This window comes from Carcharodon carcharias, chromosome 5 (assembly GCF_017639515.1).
Source record: "Carcharodon carcharias isolate sCarCar2 chromosome 5, sCarCar2.pri, whole genome shotgun sequence".
Lineage (NCBI taxonomy): Eukaryota > Metazoa > Chordata > Chondrichthyes > Lamniformes > Lamnidae > Carcharodon > Carcharodon carcharias.
Genome location: NC_054471.1, coordinates 12,224,616 through 12,240,286, shown reverse-complemented (window position 1 = coordinate 12,240,286; position 15,671 = coordinate 12,224,616). Strand labels below are relative to the sequence as shown.

Here is a 15,671-nt window from a genome sequence, read left to right as displayed (position 1 = left end):
GGATTTTTCTGACCAGCCTGGCATATGAGGCCTTGTCAAAAACACTGCTAAAATTCATTAAGCATGCTACCCTCATCGACCATCCTTGTTACCACCTCAAAAAATTCAATTAAGTTGGTCTGATGCTACCTGTCTTTAACAAATCCTTGCTGTCTTTCCTTAATTAAGCCGTACTTTTGTAAAGGATGATTAATATAGTTCCCAGAACTTTATATATTAATTTGCCCACAATTGAGGTTAGGCTGACTCGCTTATAACTACTCAATCGACCCTGTTCTCCCATTTAAAACAATGGGATAACATTAACAGTCCTGTGGCATGCCCCCTGCAGCCAGAGAGAATTGGAAATAATAGTCAGAGCCTCGACTATCATCTCCCTTGCTTCTCTTAAAAGACTTGGATACATTTCATCCAGGCCTAGTAATTTATCCACTTACAATGATACTAAACTCAGAATATTTTCTCCCTAACTATGTTTATCCCATAAATGCTTAAATACTTAAATGCACGTAATATTCAGAACAAAATAAATGAATTAATGGCACAAATTGAGATTATTGGGTATGATTTTATAACCATTACGGAGACATAGTTACAAGGAGATCAAAGCTGGGAACTAAATGTTCAGGGGTATGTGACTTTTCTAAAGGACAGGCAGGAAGGAAAGGGTGGCAGGGTGGTTTTGTTAGTACGAGGTAGAATAAATACGATAGCAAGAAATGATCTTGGATCGAAAAATGTGGAATCAATATGATGAACAATGGCAGACGTTTAAGAAAATAGTTCATGACTCAACAAAGATATATCCCAGTGAGGAAGAAGGATTGTAGGAACGGGGTAAACCAACCATGGTTAACCAAGGAAGTTAAGGATAGTATCAAAGTGAAAGAAAAAGCATACAATGTGGCAAAGATTATTGGTAAGCCAGAGGATTGGGAAAGGTTTAAAAACCAACAGAAGATGACCAAAAAAATAATAGAGGGAGAAAATGAACTTTGAGGGTAAACTTACAAGTAATATAAAAACGGACAGTAAGGGCTTATTTAAATATATAAAAAGGAAGAGAGGCCAAGCCAATATAGGCCCCTTAGAGAATGAGGCTGAGGAAATAATAATGGGAACCAGGAAATGGCAGAAGAATTGAATAAGTACTTTGCATCAGTCTTCATGGTAGAAGACACCAATAGCATAGCAAAAATACTAAATAATCATGGGGCAAAAGGCGGGGAGGAAATAAATACAATAACCTTCACTAGAGAAAAAGTACCAGGGAAACTAATGGGGCTAAAGGCCTCTAAGTCACCTGGACCTGATGTGTTGCATCCTAGGATATCAAAGGAAGTGGCTACAGAGATAGTGGATGCAGTGGTAGTAATCTTCACGAGTCCTTAGATTCTGGAAAAGTCCCAGGGGATTGGAAAACTGCCAATATAACCCCCTTATTCAAAAAGGGAAGGAGACAAATAACAGGTAACAATAGGCCAGTTAGCTTAACATCTGTCATTGGGAAAATGTAATAGCAGAGCATTTAGAAATGCATAATCTAATCACGCAGATTCAGCATGGCTTCATGAAGGGGAAATCATGCCTGACAAATCTTTTAGAATTCTTTGAGGTGGTAACAAGCAGGATAGATTTTTTTTTTATTCTTTCACAGGATGTGGGCTTCATTGGCTAGGCCAGCATTTATTGCCCATCCCTAACTGCCTTTGTGAAGGTAGTGGTGAGCTGCCTTCTTGAACCACTGCAGTTCATTTGGTGAAGGTACACCCAGAGTGCTGTTAGAAAGGGAGTTCCAGCCGAACAGCACTGTGAGTTCAAGAAGGCAGCTCACCATCACCTTCTCAAGGGCAATAAAGGACCAGTAATCCAGAGACCCAGGGTAATGCTCTGGAGACCCGGGTTCGAATCCCGCCACCGCAGATGGTGGAATTTGAATTCAATAAAAATCTGGAATTAAAAGTCTAATGATGACCATAGAACCATTGTCAATTGTTGTAACAACCCATCTGGTTCACTAATGTCCTTTAGGGAAGGAAATCTGCCATCCTTGCCTGGCCTGGCCTACATGTGACTCCAGACCCACAGCAATATGGTTGACTCTTAAATGCCCTCTTAAGTGGCATAGCAAGCCACTTAGTTGTAACAAAAAAGAAATGAAACCAGACGGACCACCCAGCATCGACCTAGGCACCGGAAACGACAACAGCAATCTTAGCTCTGTCGACCCTGCAAAGTCCTCCTTACTAACATCTGGGGGCTAGTGCCAAAATTGGGAGAGCTGTTTTACAGACTAGTCAGGTGACAGCCTGACATAGTCATCCTCACGGAATCATACCTTACAGATAATGTCCCAGACACCACCATCACCATCCCTGGGTATTTCCTGCCCCACCGGCAGTTCAGGCCTAGCAGAGGTGGCGGCACAGTGGTATACAGTCAGTAGGGAATTGCCCTGGGAGTCCTCAGCATCAACTATGGACCCCATGAAGTCGCATGACATTACGTCAAACATGGGCAAGGAAACCTCCTACTGATTACCATGTACTGCCCTCCCTCAGCTGATGAATTAGTGCTCCTCCATGTTGAACATCACTTGGATGAAGCACTGAGGGTGGCAAGGGCACAGAATGTACTCTGGGTGGGGGACTTCAATGTCCATCACCAAGAGTGGCTCAGTAGCACTGCTGCTGACTGAGCTGGCCGAGTCCTAAATGACATAGCTGCTAGACTTGGTCTGCGGCAGGAACCAACAAGAAGGAAAAACATACTTGATCTCATCCTCACCAATCTGCCTGTTGCAGATGCATCTTTCCATAGCAGTATCAGTAGCAGTGACCACCGCACAGTCATCACGGAGACAAAGTCCCACCTTCACATTGAGGATACCTTCCATTGTGTTGTGTGGCACTACTACCGTGCTAAAGGGGATGGATTTCGAACAGATCTAGCAACTCAAAACTGGGCATCCATGAGGTGATGTGAGCCATCAGTAGCAGCGGCATTGTACTCAAACACAATCTATAACCTCATGGCCCAGCATATCCAACACTCTGCCATTACCATCAAGCCAGGGCATCAACCCTGGCTCAATGCAGAGTGCAGGAGAGCATGCCAGGAGCAGCACCAGGCATACCTAAAAATGAGGCGCAACCTGGTGAAGCTATAGCACAGGACAACTTGCGTGCCAAACAGCATACACAGCAGGTGATAGAGCTAAGGGATCCCACAACCAACAGATCAGAACTAAGCTTTGCAGTCCTGTCACATCCATTGTGAATGGTGGTGGACAATTAAACAACTCACTGGAGGAGGAGGTTCCACAAATATCCCCATCCTCAATGAGGGCGGAACCCAGCACAGCAGTGCAGAACATGAGGCATTCGCAACAACCTTTAGACAGAAATGCCGAGTGGATGATCCATCTCAGCCTGGTCTGGACGTCCCCAGCATCACAGATGCCAGTCTTTAGCCAATTGGATTCACTCCACGTGATATCAAGAAACAACTGAAGGCATTGGATATTTCAAAGGCTGTGGGCCCTGACAATCTTCCAGCAATATTACTGAAGATTTGTGTTCCAGAACTTGCTGCTCCCCTAGCCAAGCTGTTTCAGTACAGCTTGAATACTGGCATCTACCCGGCTATGGGGAAATTGCCCAGGTATGTCCTGCACACAAAAAACAAGACAAATCCAACCCAGCCAAATACAGCCCCATCAGTCTGCTCTCGATCATCAATAAAGTAATGGAAGGGGTCATCAACAATGCTATCAAGCAGCACTTGCTCAGCAATAACTTGCTCACTGATGCCCAGTTGGGTTCCGCCAGGGCCACTCAGCTCCTGACCTCAGTACAGCCTTAGTTCAAACATGGGCAAAAGAGCTGAACTCCCGAGGTGAGAGTGACTGCCTTTGACATCAAGACAGCATTTGACTGAGTGTGGCATCAAGGAGACCCAGCAAAACATGAGTCAATAGGAATCAGAGGGAAAACTCTCCGCTGGTTGGAGCAAAGCGCAAAGGAAGACTGTTGTGGTTGTTGAAGGTCAGTCATCACAGCTCCAGGACATCACTGCAGGAGTTCCTCAGGGTAGTGTCCTCGGCCCAACTATCTTCAGCTGCTTCATCAATGACCTTCCTTCCATCGTAAGGTCAGAAGTGGGGATGTTTGCTGATGATTTAGTCCCTCCAAACATTTAGTCCCTCCACCACTGACGCACAATAGCAGCAGTGTGAACCATCTACAAGATGCATTGCAGGAATTCAACAAGGCTCCTTAGACAGCACCTTCCAAATCCACGACCACTACCATCTAGAGGACAAGGCCTGCAGATAGATGGAAACACAACCACCTGGAGGTTGCCCTCCAGGTAATTCACCATCCTGACTTAGAAATTTATCACCGTTCCTTCACTGCCACTGAGTCAAAACTCTGGAACTCCCCTCCTAACAGCACGGTGGATGTACCTACACCACATGGACTGCAGCGGTTCAAGAAGGCAGCTCACCACCACCTTCCCAAGGGCAATTAGGGATGGGCAATAAATGTTGGCCCAGCCAGCGAAGCCCACATCCCATGAATGAATAAAAAAAATAAGGCTGCTTAATAAGATAAGAGCCCATGGTGTTGGGGTAGTATATTAGCATGGATCGAGGACTCACTATTAGAAGACAGAGTTGGGATGGGGGCGTATTTTCAGGATGGCAACCTGTAACTAGGGGAGTGCAACAAGGATCAGTGCTGGGGCCACAATTATTTGGATGAGGGAAGTGAATGTACTATCGCCAAGTTTGCAGATGACACAAAAATAGGTGGGAAGGCAAGTGGTGAGGGTGACATGAGTCTACGGAGGGATATGGACAGGTTACGTGAGTGGGCAGAAATGTGGCAGATGGAATATAATGTTGGAAAATGTAAGGTTATGCACTTTGGCAGGAAGAATAGAGGAGTTGAATATTATTTAAATGGAGAAAGACTGAAGAAAGCTGCCTCTGATGTAAGTATGTTTAAATGCATTGAGAATTGGTTAACAGACAGGAAACAGAGTAGGAATGAACGGATCTTTTTCAGAGTGGCAGGTGGTGACTGGTGGGGTACCACAGGATCAGTGCTTGGGTACCAGCTATTCACAATGTATATCAATGATTTGGATGAGGGAACCGACATGAATCTTGGTGGAAATGTGAGAGGTGAATATGGTATTAAGAGATTTCAAGGCAATTAAGACCGGTTGAGTGAGTGGACAAGTATGTGGCAGATGCAGTATAATGTGGATAGATGCGAAGTTATTCACTTCGGTAGGAAAAACAGAATGGCAGAGTATTATTTAAATGGTGATAGATTGGGAAATGTTGATGTATAAAGGGACCTGGGTGTCCTTGTACACCAATCACTGAAAGCAAGCATGCAGGTGCAGCAAGCAGTTAAGATGACAAATGGTATATTGGTCTCTATTGCGAGAGGACATGAGTACAGGAGCAAGGATGTCTTATTGCAGCTGTACAGGGCCTCGGTGTGACCAACCTGGGGTACTGTTTGCAGTTTTGATCTCCTTACCTAAGATAGGATATACTTGCCATAGAGGGCATAGTGCAGCAAAGGCTCACCAGACCAATTCCTGGGACGGTAGGATTGTTGTATGAGGAGAGATTGGGCTGACTAGGCCTGTGTTCACTGGAGTTTAGGTAAATGAGAGGGGAGTTCATTGAAACATATAAAAATTCTGACAGGGATGGACAGACTGGATGCAGGGATGATGTTTCCTCTGGCTAGGGGATCTAGAACAAGGGGTGTCACAGTCTCAGCTTACAGGGTAGGCCATTCAGGAATGCGATAAGGAGAAACTTCTTCACTCAGAGTGGTAAATCTGTGGAATTGGGGATGGGCAATAAATGCTGGCCTAGCCAGCGATGCTCACATCCCATGAATGAATAAAAAAAAGCACACACAGATTTGGGGGTCCTTGTGCATGAATCCCAAAATGCTAGCATACAAGTTCAGCAGGTATAGGTAAGGCAAATGAAATGTTGGCCTTTATTGCAAAGGGAATGGTATATAAAAATAAGGAAGTCTTGCTAAAACTATCCAAGGCACTAGTTAGACTACACCTAGAATACTGTGAACAGTTTTGGTCCCCTTATGTAAGGAAATTTTTTTTTAAATATTTGGGCATCACTGGCTCGGCCAGCATTTATTGGCCATCAACAATTGCCCTTGATCAGAGGGCATTTAAGAGTCAACCACGTTGCTGTGGGTCTGGAGTCACATGTTGGCCAGACCAGGTAAGGATGGCAGGTTTCCTTCCTTAAAGGACATTAGTGAACCAGATGGGTTTTTATGACAATCAACAATGGTTTCATTGTCATCATTAGACTATTTTTATTGAATTCAAATTCCACCATCTGCCATAGTGGGATTCGAACCCAGGTCCCCAGGACGTTAACCCCTGGATTTCTAGATTACCAGTCTGGTGACAATACCATTATGCCACTGCCTCCCCCATGATATACTGGCATTGGAGCAGTCCAGAGAAGGACTAGGTTGATCCTGGGGTTGGAGGGATTTTCTTATGAGGAAAGGTTGACTTGGTTGGGCCTGTACTCATTGGAGTTTAGAAGAATGAAGGCGACCTTATTGAAACATGTAAGATTCTTAGGGGGGTGGACAGGATAGATGCTGAGAGGTTATTTCCCCTTGTGGGAGAGTCTCGGACCAGAGGACACAATCACAGAGTAAGGCGGTGCACATTAAAACAGAGATGAGTAGGAATTTCTTCATGGGTAGTGAATCTGGAATTGTTTACCGTAGAGGCTGAGTTAAGTATATTCAAGGCTGAGATAGACAGATTTTCAATCAGTACAGGAATCAAGGGTTCTGAAGAAAAGGCAGGAAAGTGGAGTTGAGGATTATCAGATCAGCCATGATTTCATTGAATGGCAGAGCAGACTCAATGGGCTGAATGGCCTACAGCTCCTATGTCCTGTGGTCTTATGATCTAATTAGTATTTCACACTTCTCCATAATTACAATGCCTGATTCATCCCCCTCTTTTATGAAGACAGATGCAAAGTATTCATTATGAACCATGTCCACACAGGTTACCTTCTTGCTCTCTAATAAGCCTGACTCTTTCCTTCGTTATCCTCTTGCCCTTTATGCATAGATAAAATATCTTTGTGTTTTCCCTTATTTGACTTGCCAGTATTTAATATTCTCTTTGCTTTCCTAATTTCCTTTTTAGGAAAATAGGAGCGGGGTAAGCAATTCAGCCCAATGAGCCTGCTCCAACATCCAATATGATCATGGCTGATCATCCCCTTCAATGCCTTTTTCCCATACTCTCCCCATATCCCTTATGTCTTTGGTATTTAGAAATCTGTCACTCTGCTTTAAACATATTAAATGACTGAGCTTCCACAGCCCTCTGGGATAGAGAATTCCAAAGATTCACCACCCTCTGATAAACTTTACCTCAACAAGGTCCAAGTGGCCAAGTATTTCCCCTTACTTTGAAGACTCCCCAACCAAGGGAAACAGCTTACCTGCATCCACCCTGTCTATCCCTTCAAGTATTTTGTAGGTTTCAGTGAGATTACCTCTAATGCTCCAAAACTCTAGAGAACACAGGCCCAGTTTCCCCAATCGCTCATCATAGAACAGTTCTGCCATCCCAGGAACAAGCCTGGTGAACCTTCGTTGCACTCCCTCTGTGGCAGCAATATTCTTCCTAAGGTAAGGGGACCAAAACTACACACCATGCTCCAGCCTGAATAAGGTTTTCTACAATTGAAGCAAGGCCTTTTTTATTCATTCATGGGTTGTGGGCTTCACTGGCTGGGCCAGCATTTATTGCCCATCCCTAGTTGCCCTTGAGACGGTGGTGGTGAGCTGCCTTCTTGAACCGCTGCAGTCCATGTGGTGTAGTTACACCACGGTGCTGTTAGGGAGGGAATTGCAGGATTTTGACCCAGCAACAGTGAAGGAACGGTGATGTATTTCCAAGTCAGTATGGTGAGTGACTTGGAGGAGAACTTTCAGGTGGTGGTGTTCCCATCTATCTGCTGCCCTTAACCTTCTAGGTGGTTGTAGTCGTGGGTTTGGAAGGGTTTGGACTACTCCTGTACTCAAATCCTCTTGCGATAAAGGCTAACGTACCATTAGCCTTCCTAATTGCTTGTTGCACCTGCATGTTTGCCTTCAGTGACTTATTGACGAGGATATCCAGGTCTCTTTGTACATCGACACACTCCCTATTTATGAAATACCCTGCACATCTATTCCCCCTACCAAAGTGGGTAACTTTACATTTTCCCCTTTATATCCCATCTGCCATGTTCTTGCTCACTCACTAAGTCTGTCCAAATCCCCTTGAAGTTGCTTTGCGTCTTCCTCACAACACACATTCCCACCAGCTTTGTGTCATCTGCGAACTTGGAAATTTTACATTTGGTTCCCACATCCAAATCTTTGATATATGTTGGGAATAGCTGGGTCCCAAGTACTGATCCTTGCAATATCCCACTAGTCACAGCTTGCCAACGCAAGAATGACCCATTTATTCCTGCTCTGTTTTCTGCCTGTTAACCAATCCTTAATCCATGCTACTATATTACTTCCTATCCCGTGTGCTTTAATGTTAATCGAAAGCCTTCTGAAAATCCAAGTACATTACGGCCACTGACTCCCATCTATCAATTCTGTTAGTAACATCCTCAAAAAAACTTCCAACAGGTTTGCCATTTATAAATCCATGTTGACTATGCCCAGTCAGATCATTATTATCCAAGTGTTGATTTATCACATCCTTTATAATAGACTTTAGCACTTTGCCTACTACTGAAGTAAGGCTAACAGGTCTGTAGTTCCCTATTTTCTCTCTCCCTCCCTTCTTAAAAGTAGGGTGACACTTGCAACCTTCCAATCTGCAGGAGCTGTTCCAGGATCTATAGAATTTTGGAAGATGATCACCAATGTATCCATGTCTCCATAGCTACCTCTGGGAAGCAGAATATCAGGCCCCAGGGACTTAACAACCTTCAGTTCCATTAATTTCTCCAATACAGCTATCTGACCCATATTAATTTCCTTTAGTTCCTTATTCTCCCTAGTCCATTGGATCTCTAATTCAGTGAGATTTCTTGTATCTTCCTCAGTGAAGACAGACACAAAGTAATCATTTAGCTTCTCTGCCATTTCTCTATTCCCCATTATAAATTCTCCTGATTCTTCCTGTATTGGGCCCACATTTGTCTCAGCCAAACGTTTCTTTTTACATATCTGGAGAAGCCTTTTTTAATCTTATACAGTTCTTAACTTCCTTTGCTAGCCATGGTTGACTCACTTTTCCTTTTGGGTTTATGTGCCTTGAGGAATGTATAATTGCTGTAAACTGTAATAATTCTTTAAACACTATCCAACAATATCCATTGCCTTTGTACCGTCATACCTTTTGATGTATTGTCCCAATCCACCTCAGCCAATTTGCCCTCAAACCTTCAAAATTTCCTTTATTCAAATTTAACAAACACCCTGGCTTCAGATTGAACTACCTCACTTTCAAACATAACGTAAAGTTCTATCATATTATGGTCACTCATCCCTAAAAGTTCTTATACAGCAAGATCATTATTCGCCTTTTCTCGTTAAATAATACGAAATCTAAAATAGCCTGTTCTCTAGTCGGTTCCTCAATATACTGCTCCAGAAAAACATCCCTAACATACTCAAACTCGTCCTGCACAGCATTAGTGCTCACTAGATTTACCCAGTGTTTATGCAGATTTAAGTCACCCATGATCACTGTATCACCCATGCTACATGCTTCTCTAATCTCCTTAATAATACCATGCTCCACACTACCACTACTATTTGGTGGCCTATAAACAACAATATATCAATGTTTGCTGCCCTTGCTGTTTCTTTTTAATTTCACCCCTGTACTTTCTATGTTTGTGTAGACTTTCTTCAGTTTTGAGCTCAAGTATTTGACATAAGCTTCCCTTTCTTGCCTTTTCCTACCCTGTGTGCTCCTTAACTTCTAAGGAATTCTAGGTTTGAGAGTCCCACCCTATGAGAATTCAGATGTTCCATCAACCTCCTCCTTGAATGCTTCACACTGATATGCCACTAATTGACTTTTAAAACCATATTTACTGAAGTACATCTCAGCTTTCTCTTTTACTCTGGGACTATCTTTGTTCTTTTCCACAATAACATTAAATCTAACTGAATTACGATCACTGCCAAAAAAAATGCTCTTCAATAATTCTGCTTCCACCTGTCAGCTTCATTCCCGAAAACTAAATCCAGAACGCTCATTGTCTTGCTGGGTATGCTGAGTGCTGGCAACAAAGTTCTGAATGCAGTTTAAGAATTCTGCACCCTCAATACATTCTACACTGATGCTATCAAGAAGCAGCTGTGCACAGTGGATGGAGCAAAGGCTATGGGCCCTGACAGCATTTCAGCTAAAGTGCCGAATACTTGTGCTACAGTATTAATCATCTCTCTAGCCAAGCTATTACAGTACAGTTAGAATACTGATTATACAACAAAGTGGAAAATTACCCAGGTAGGCCCTGTCCACCAAAAGCCAGACAAATTCAGTCCAGCCAATTACTGCTCCATCAATTTATTCTCAGTTACCACCAAAATATCGTTGATAGTGCTATTAGGCGGCATTTATTCAGCAACAATCTACTCACCAATGCTCAATTTGGGTTCTGCCAGGAAAACAGTTCCAGACCTAAACATGGACAAAAGAGCTGAATCCCATAGTTGAGGTGATAGTGACTGCCCTTGATATTAACCAATTGTGGCATCAAGGAATTGATGAAATTGAATTTGATGGGAATCGGAGGAAACTCTGTACTGGTTGGAGTCACACCTAGCACAAAAGAAGGTGATGGGCCTCCAACAACCACAATCAGTTTTGCCCCAGAACATCGTGGCAGGAGTACCTCAGGGTAGTGTCCTAGGTCTAACCGTCTGCAGCTGCTTCATTAATGGCCTTCCCTCCATCATAGAAGTGGGAGTGTTGGTTATTGATTTCACAGTCCTCAGTACCATACACAACTGTTCAGATACTTAAGCAGTCCCAGGCAATGACCATCTCTAAGATAAGAATCTAACCATTTCCCCGTGACATTACCATCGCTGAATCCGCTACCATAAACATCCTGGGGGTTATCAATCAGAAGCTTAACTGGAATAACCATGGAAATACTGTGGCTACAAGAGCAGTTCAGAGGCTGAGACTTCTGCATCAAGTGATTCATCTCCTGACTCCCCAGAGCCTGACTACCATCCTGAAATTAATGTTGCTGTTTCTGTGTGGTCAGTCACACTTGCAAAACCTCTCAGAATTTTTTGGGAGGTAATGTGCAGGTGTCCTCGCTGGTCAGTCCCATTCCTCGCAACATCCCATGGCCAGCCGGTTGTGACTGGCGCCAGAAGCTTGCTCGTAATAAACTCTTGAGGCCCAACTGAGAATAATGTCTCATGAAGCTAATGTTACTGAGGCATTAGAGAGTGTGCAGAGAAGATTGATGGGAATGGTTTGAGGGATGAAAACTTCAGTTATGTATATAGATTGGTGAAGTTGGAACTGTTTTCCTTGGAGAAGGTTGAGAGGAGATTGGATAGAGGTATTAAAAATCATGAGGGCTCTGGACAGAGTAGATTGGGAGAAAATGTTCCCATTGGTGGAAGGATCGAGAATGAGAAGGCACAAATATAAGGTAATTGGCAAAAGAAGCAATAACAACATGAGGAAAAATTTCATGCAGCGAGGATTAGGACCTGGAATGCACTGCCTGAGTTTGTGGTGGTGACAGGTTCAATTGAGACATTCAAAAGAGAATTAAATTATTATCTGAAAAGGAAGAATGTGCAGGGATACGGGGAGAAGGCAGGGGAATGGCAATAGGTAAATTGATCCTATGGATTGCCAGCACAGATGTAACGGGTTGAGGCCTCCTGAATTGAAACAATTCTGTGATACAAGTCACAAGACAGGTGTACAATAGAAGACTCTCCACTTTCCTGGATGAGTGCAGTTGCAGCAACACTCAAGAAGCTCGGCACCATCCAGGACAAAGCAGCCCACTTAATTGGAAACCCATCCATCAGCTTCAACATTCACTCCCTCCACCACCAGCACACAGTGACAGCAGTGCGTACCATCTACAGGATGCACTGCAGCAACTTGCCAAGCCTCCTCCACCAGAACCTCCTAAACCTGTGACCTATACTACCTTGGAGAATGAGGGTAGCAGACACATGGGATGACTGTTACCTGCCAGTTTCCCCCCAAGACACACACCATCCTGACTTGGTACGATATTGCCATTCCTTCACTGTCACTGGAACTCCTTCCCAAACAGCACTATGAATGTACTTACACCACATGGACTGCAGCAGTTGCAAGAGTATATAAACCAGTTCACTCTGGATGTCTGGGAGGAACTAGGGGAGTTTGTGACTTTACCTAGCTGTCTTGGAAATAACCTTATTTTAAGGTACAGGCTAGCTTCAGACTCATTCTTCCTCAATATACAATTATTGGAAATAAGTGTTTGCGCTTGCTTTCTCTGGAAGGCTTTTACCAAGTGCCACTCCACCACCACCTCCCTGTAGCCCTGCATATTCTTCCTTTTCAGCTAACAATCCAATTCCTTCTTGAATGCCTCAATTGAATCCACCTCCACCACACTCTCAGGCACTGCACTCCAGATCCTAACTACTCGCTGCGTGAAAAAGTTTTTCCTCATGTCTCCATTGCTTCTTCTGCCAATTACCTTATATCTGTACCCTCTCATTCTCGATCCTTCCACCAATGGGAACAGCTTTTTCCTATCAACTCTGATCAGACCCCTCATGATTTGAATACCTCTATCAAATCTCTCTCAACCTTCTCTTCAAGGAAAGTAGTCCCAACCTCTCCAATCTATTGAGGTAACTGAAGTTCCTCACCCCTGGAACCATTATTGTGATTCTTTTCTGCACCCTCTCTAATACCTTCACATCCTTCCTATGGTGTGGGGCCCAGAACTTGATGCAATACTCCACTGAGACCAAACCAATGTCCTATACATGTTTAACATAATTTCCTTACTTTTATACTATATACCCCAATTAATAAAGCTTAGGATGCTTTATTAACCACTCTCTCAACTTGCCCTGCCACCTTCAATGATTTATGCGTATATGCACTCAGGTCCCTCTGCTCTTGCACCCCTTTAGATTTGTACCCTTCATTTTATATTATATCTCCATATTCTTCCTACCAAAATGTCACTTCACACTTCTCTGTTAGATTTCATCTGCCACTTGTCCACCCATGCCACTAATCTGTTTATATCCTTTTCAAGTTCTACACTATCTTCACGGTTCACAGCGCTTCCAAGTTTTGTATCATCTGCAAATTTTGAAATGATGCCCTGTGCACCAAGGTCTACGTCATAATATATCTGGGAGAACAAGGGACCCAACACCAACCTCTGGGGACTTGCACTCCAAATCTTCCTCCAGTCCCGAAAAATAAATAAAATACAGCTTCCTGACGTCACTGTAGGTGTTTTTTTAACCTCTCTCCCTGACACTGGTGCCTCCTTAACTCCGGCTCTGTTATCCAATTGAGATCTACTTCGAGGACTTGCTACTGGTATCTCTTGATGCGTTGTTGTGCCACGCTGAACTCTCTAAGCTCCATGTCCTCTAGCCTCCAGTTGTGCAATTCTTTGTTAGAAACTTCCCTCTGAAGGACTGAGATACAATCTACTTCCCCCATAGCATTAACATCCCTTCTGAATTTCTTTGTGTTCAACACTCAGCTCATGCTCTGACTCTGGAGCGCTCTCACTCAGTTGGTCTCTGACATTGTTTCCTGTCAAGTTCGCTCTTGCTGTCATAGGATTGTTGAGTACAGTACCAGCTCGATTGAGGGCTTTGCATGCAAATATGCTGCTCTTATTTTCCCTTGATTTTTCCTTTCTCTCATTGGTGGCATTTTTTCTTTTAAAACAGGATATCTTGGAAGAAATGAGGAAAGAACTTCAGAAACTAAAAGAGGAGCTCATCAATGGTGAGTGTAGACAGATTACAGTTTATAAGCTGACTAGTCAATCACTGATTTGCTTCACAATATTGTTGGTCACTACATCATCAATTGAATGCGGCCATTAACAGTGAGACCGCGAGAGGAGCAGCATTGCCATTAACAGCGAGTGTGAGAAGCAGAGTGGCCTTTAACAGTGAGAGCGAGAGAAGCAGCGGGTGCCATTAACAGTGAGAGCTAGAGGAGAGCAGTGCCAGTAACAGTGAGAGAGCTAGAGGAGGGCAGGGCCATTAACAGTGAGAGAGCGAGAGAAGCGGCGGGTGCCATTAACAGTGAGAGAGCTAGAGGAGGGTATGGCCATTAACAGTGAGAGAGCTAGGGGAGGGTATGGCCATTAACAGTAAAAGAGCGAGAGAAGCAGCGGGTGCCATTAACAGTGAGAGCTAGAGGAGAGCAGGGCCATTAACAGTAAGATAGCGAGAGGAGGGCAGGGCCATTAACAGTGAGAGAGCGAGAGGAGGGCAGGGCCATTAACAGTGAGAGAGCGAGAGGAGAGCAGGGCCATTAACAGTGAGAGAGCGAGAGAAGCAGCGGGGGCCATGAACAGTGAGAGAGCGAGAGGAGGGCAGGGCCATGAACAGTGAGAGAGCGAGAGGAGAGAAGGGCCATTAACAGTGAGAGAGCGAGAGGAGAGAAGGGCCATTTAACAGTGAGAGAGTGAGAGGAGGGCAGGGCCATTAACAGTGAGCTAGAGAAGCAGCGGGGGCCATTAACAGTGAGAGAGCGAAAGGAGGGCAGGGCCATTTAACAGTGAGAGAGTGAGAGGAGGGCAGGGCCATTAACAGTGAGCTAGAGAAGCAGCGGGGGCCATTAACAGTGAGAGAGCGAGAGGAGGATAGGTCCATTAACAGTGAGAGAGCGAGAGAAGCAGCGGGGGCCATTAACAGTGAGAGAGCGAGAGGAGAGCAGGGCCATTAACAGTGAGAGAGCGAGAGGAGAGCAGGTCCATTAACAGTGAGAGAACGAGAGGAGGGCAGGGCCATTGACAGTGAGAGAGCGAGAGGAGAGCAGGGCCATTAACGGTGAGAGAGCGAGAGGAGGGCAGGTCCATTAACAATGAGGGAGCTAGAGGAGAGCAGGGCCATTAACAGTGAGAGAGCGAGAGGAGGGTATGGCCATTAACAGTGAGAGAGCGAGAGGAGAGCAGGTCCATTAACAGTGAGAGAGCGAATGAGGGCAGGGCCATTAACAGTGAGAGAGCGAGAGGAGGGCAGGGCCATTAACAGTTAGAGAGCTAGAGGAGGGTATGGCCATTAACAGTGAGAGAGCGAGAGAAGCAGCGGGTGCCATTAACAGTGAGAGCTAGAGGAGAGCAGTGCCAGTAACAGTGAGAGAGCTAGAGGAGGGTATGGCCATGAACAGTGAGAGAGCAAGAGAAGCAGCGGCGTCCATTAACAGTGAGAGAGCTAGAGGAGGGCAGGGCCATTAACAGTCAGAGAGCGAGAGGAGGGCAGGGCCATTTAACAGTGAGAGAGCGAGAGGAGGGCAGGTCCATTAACAGTGAGAGAGCGAGAGGAGGGCAGGGCCATTAACAGTGAGAGAGCGATAGGAGG

The 15,671-nt window shown here is 44.6% G+C and overlaps 1 protein-coding gene across 1 annotated transcript in view; it reads left to right on the top strand.

Annotated features, from left to right (window-relative positions):
• enah (ENAH actin regulator) overlaps window positions 1-15,671 on the top strand; it is a 566,884-nt gene that overhangs the window by 480,789 nt on the left and 70,424 nt on the right. Inside the window, exon 13 of the mRNA XM_041188077.1 lies at window positions 14,028-14,085. Within this exon, the coding sequence (XP_041044011.1) occupies window positions 14,028-14,085 (58 nt within the window). The remainder of the gene's footprint in view (window positions 1-14,027; window positions 14,086-15,671) is intronic.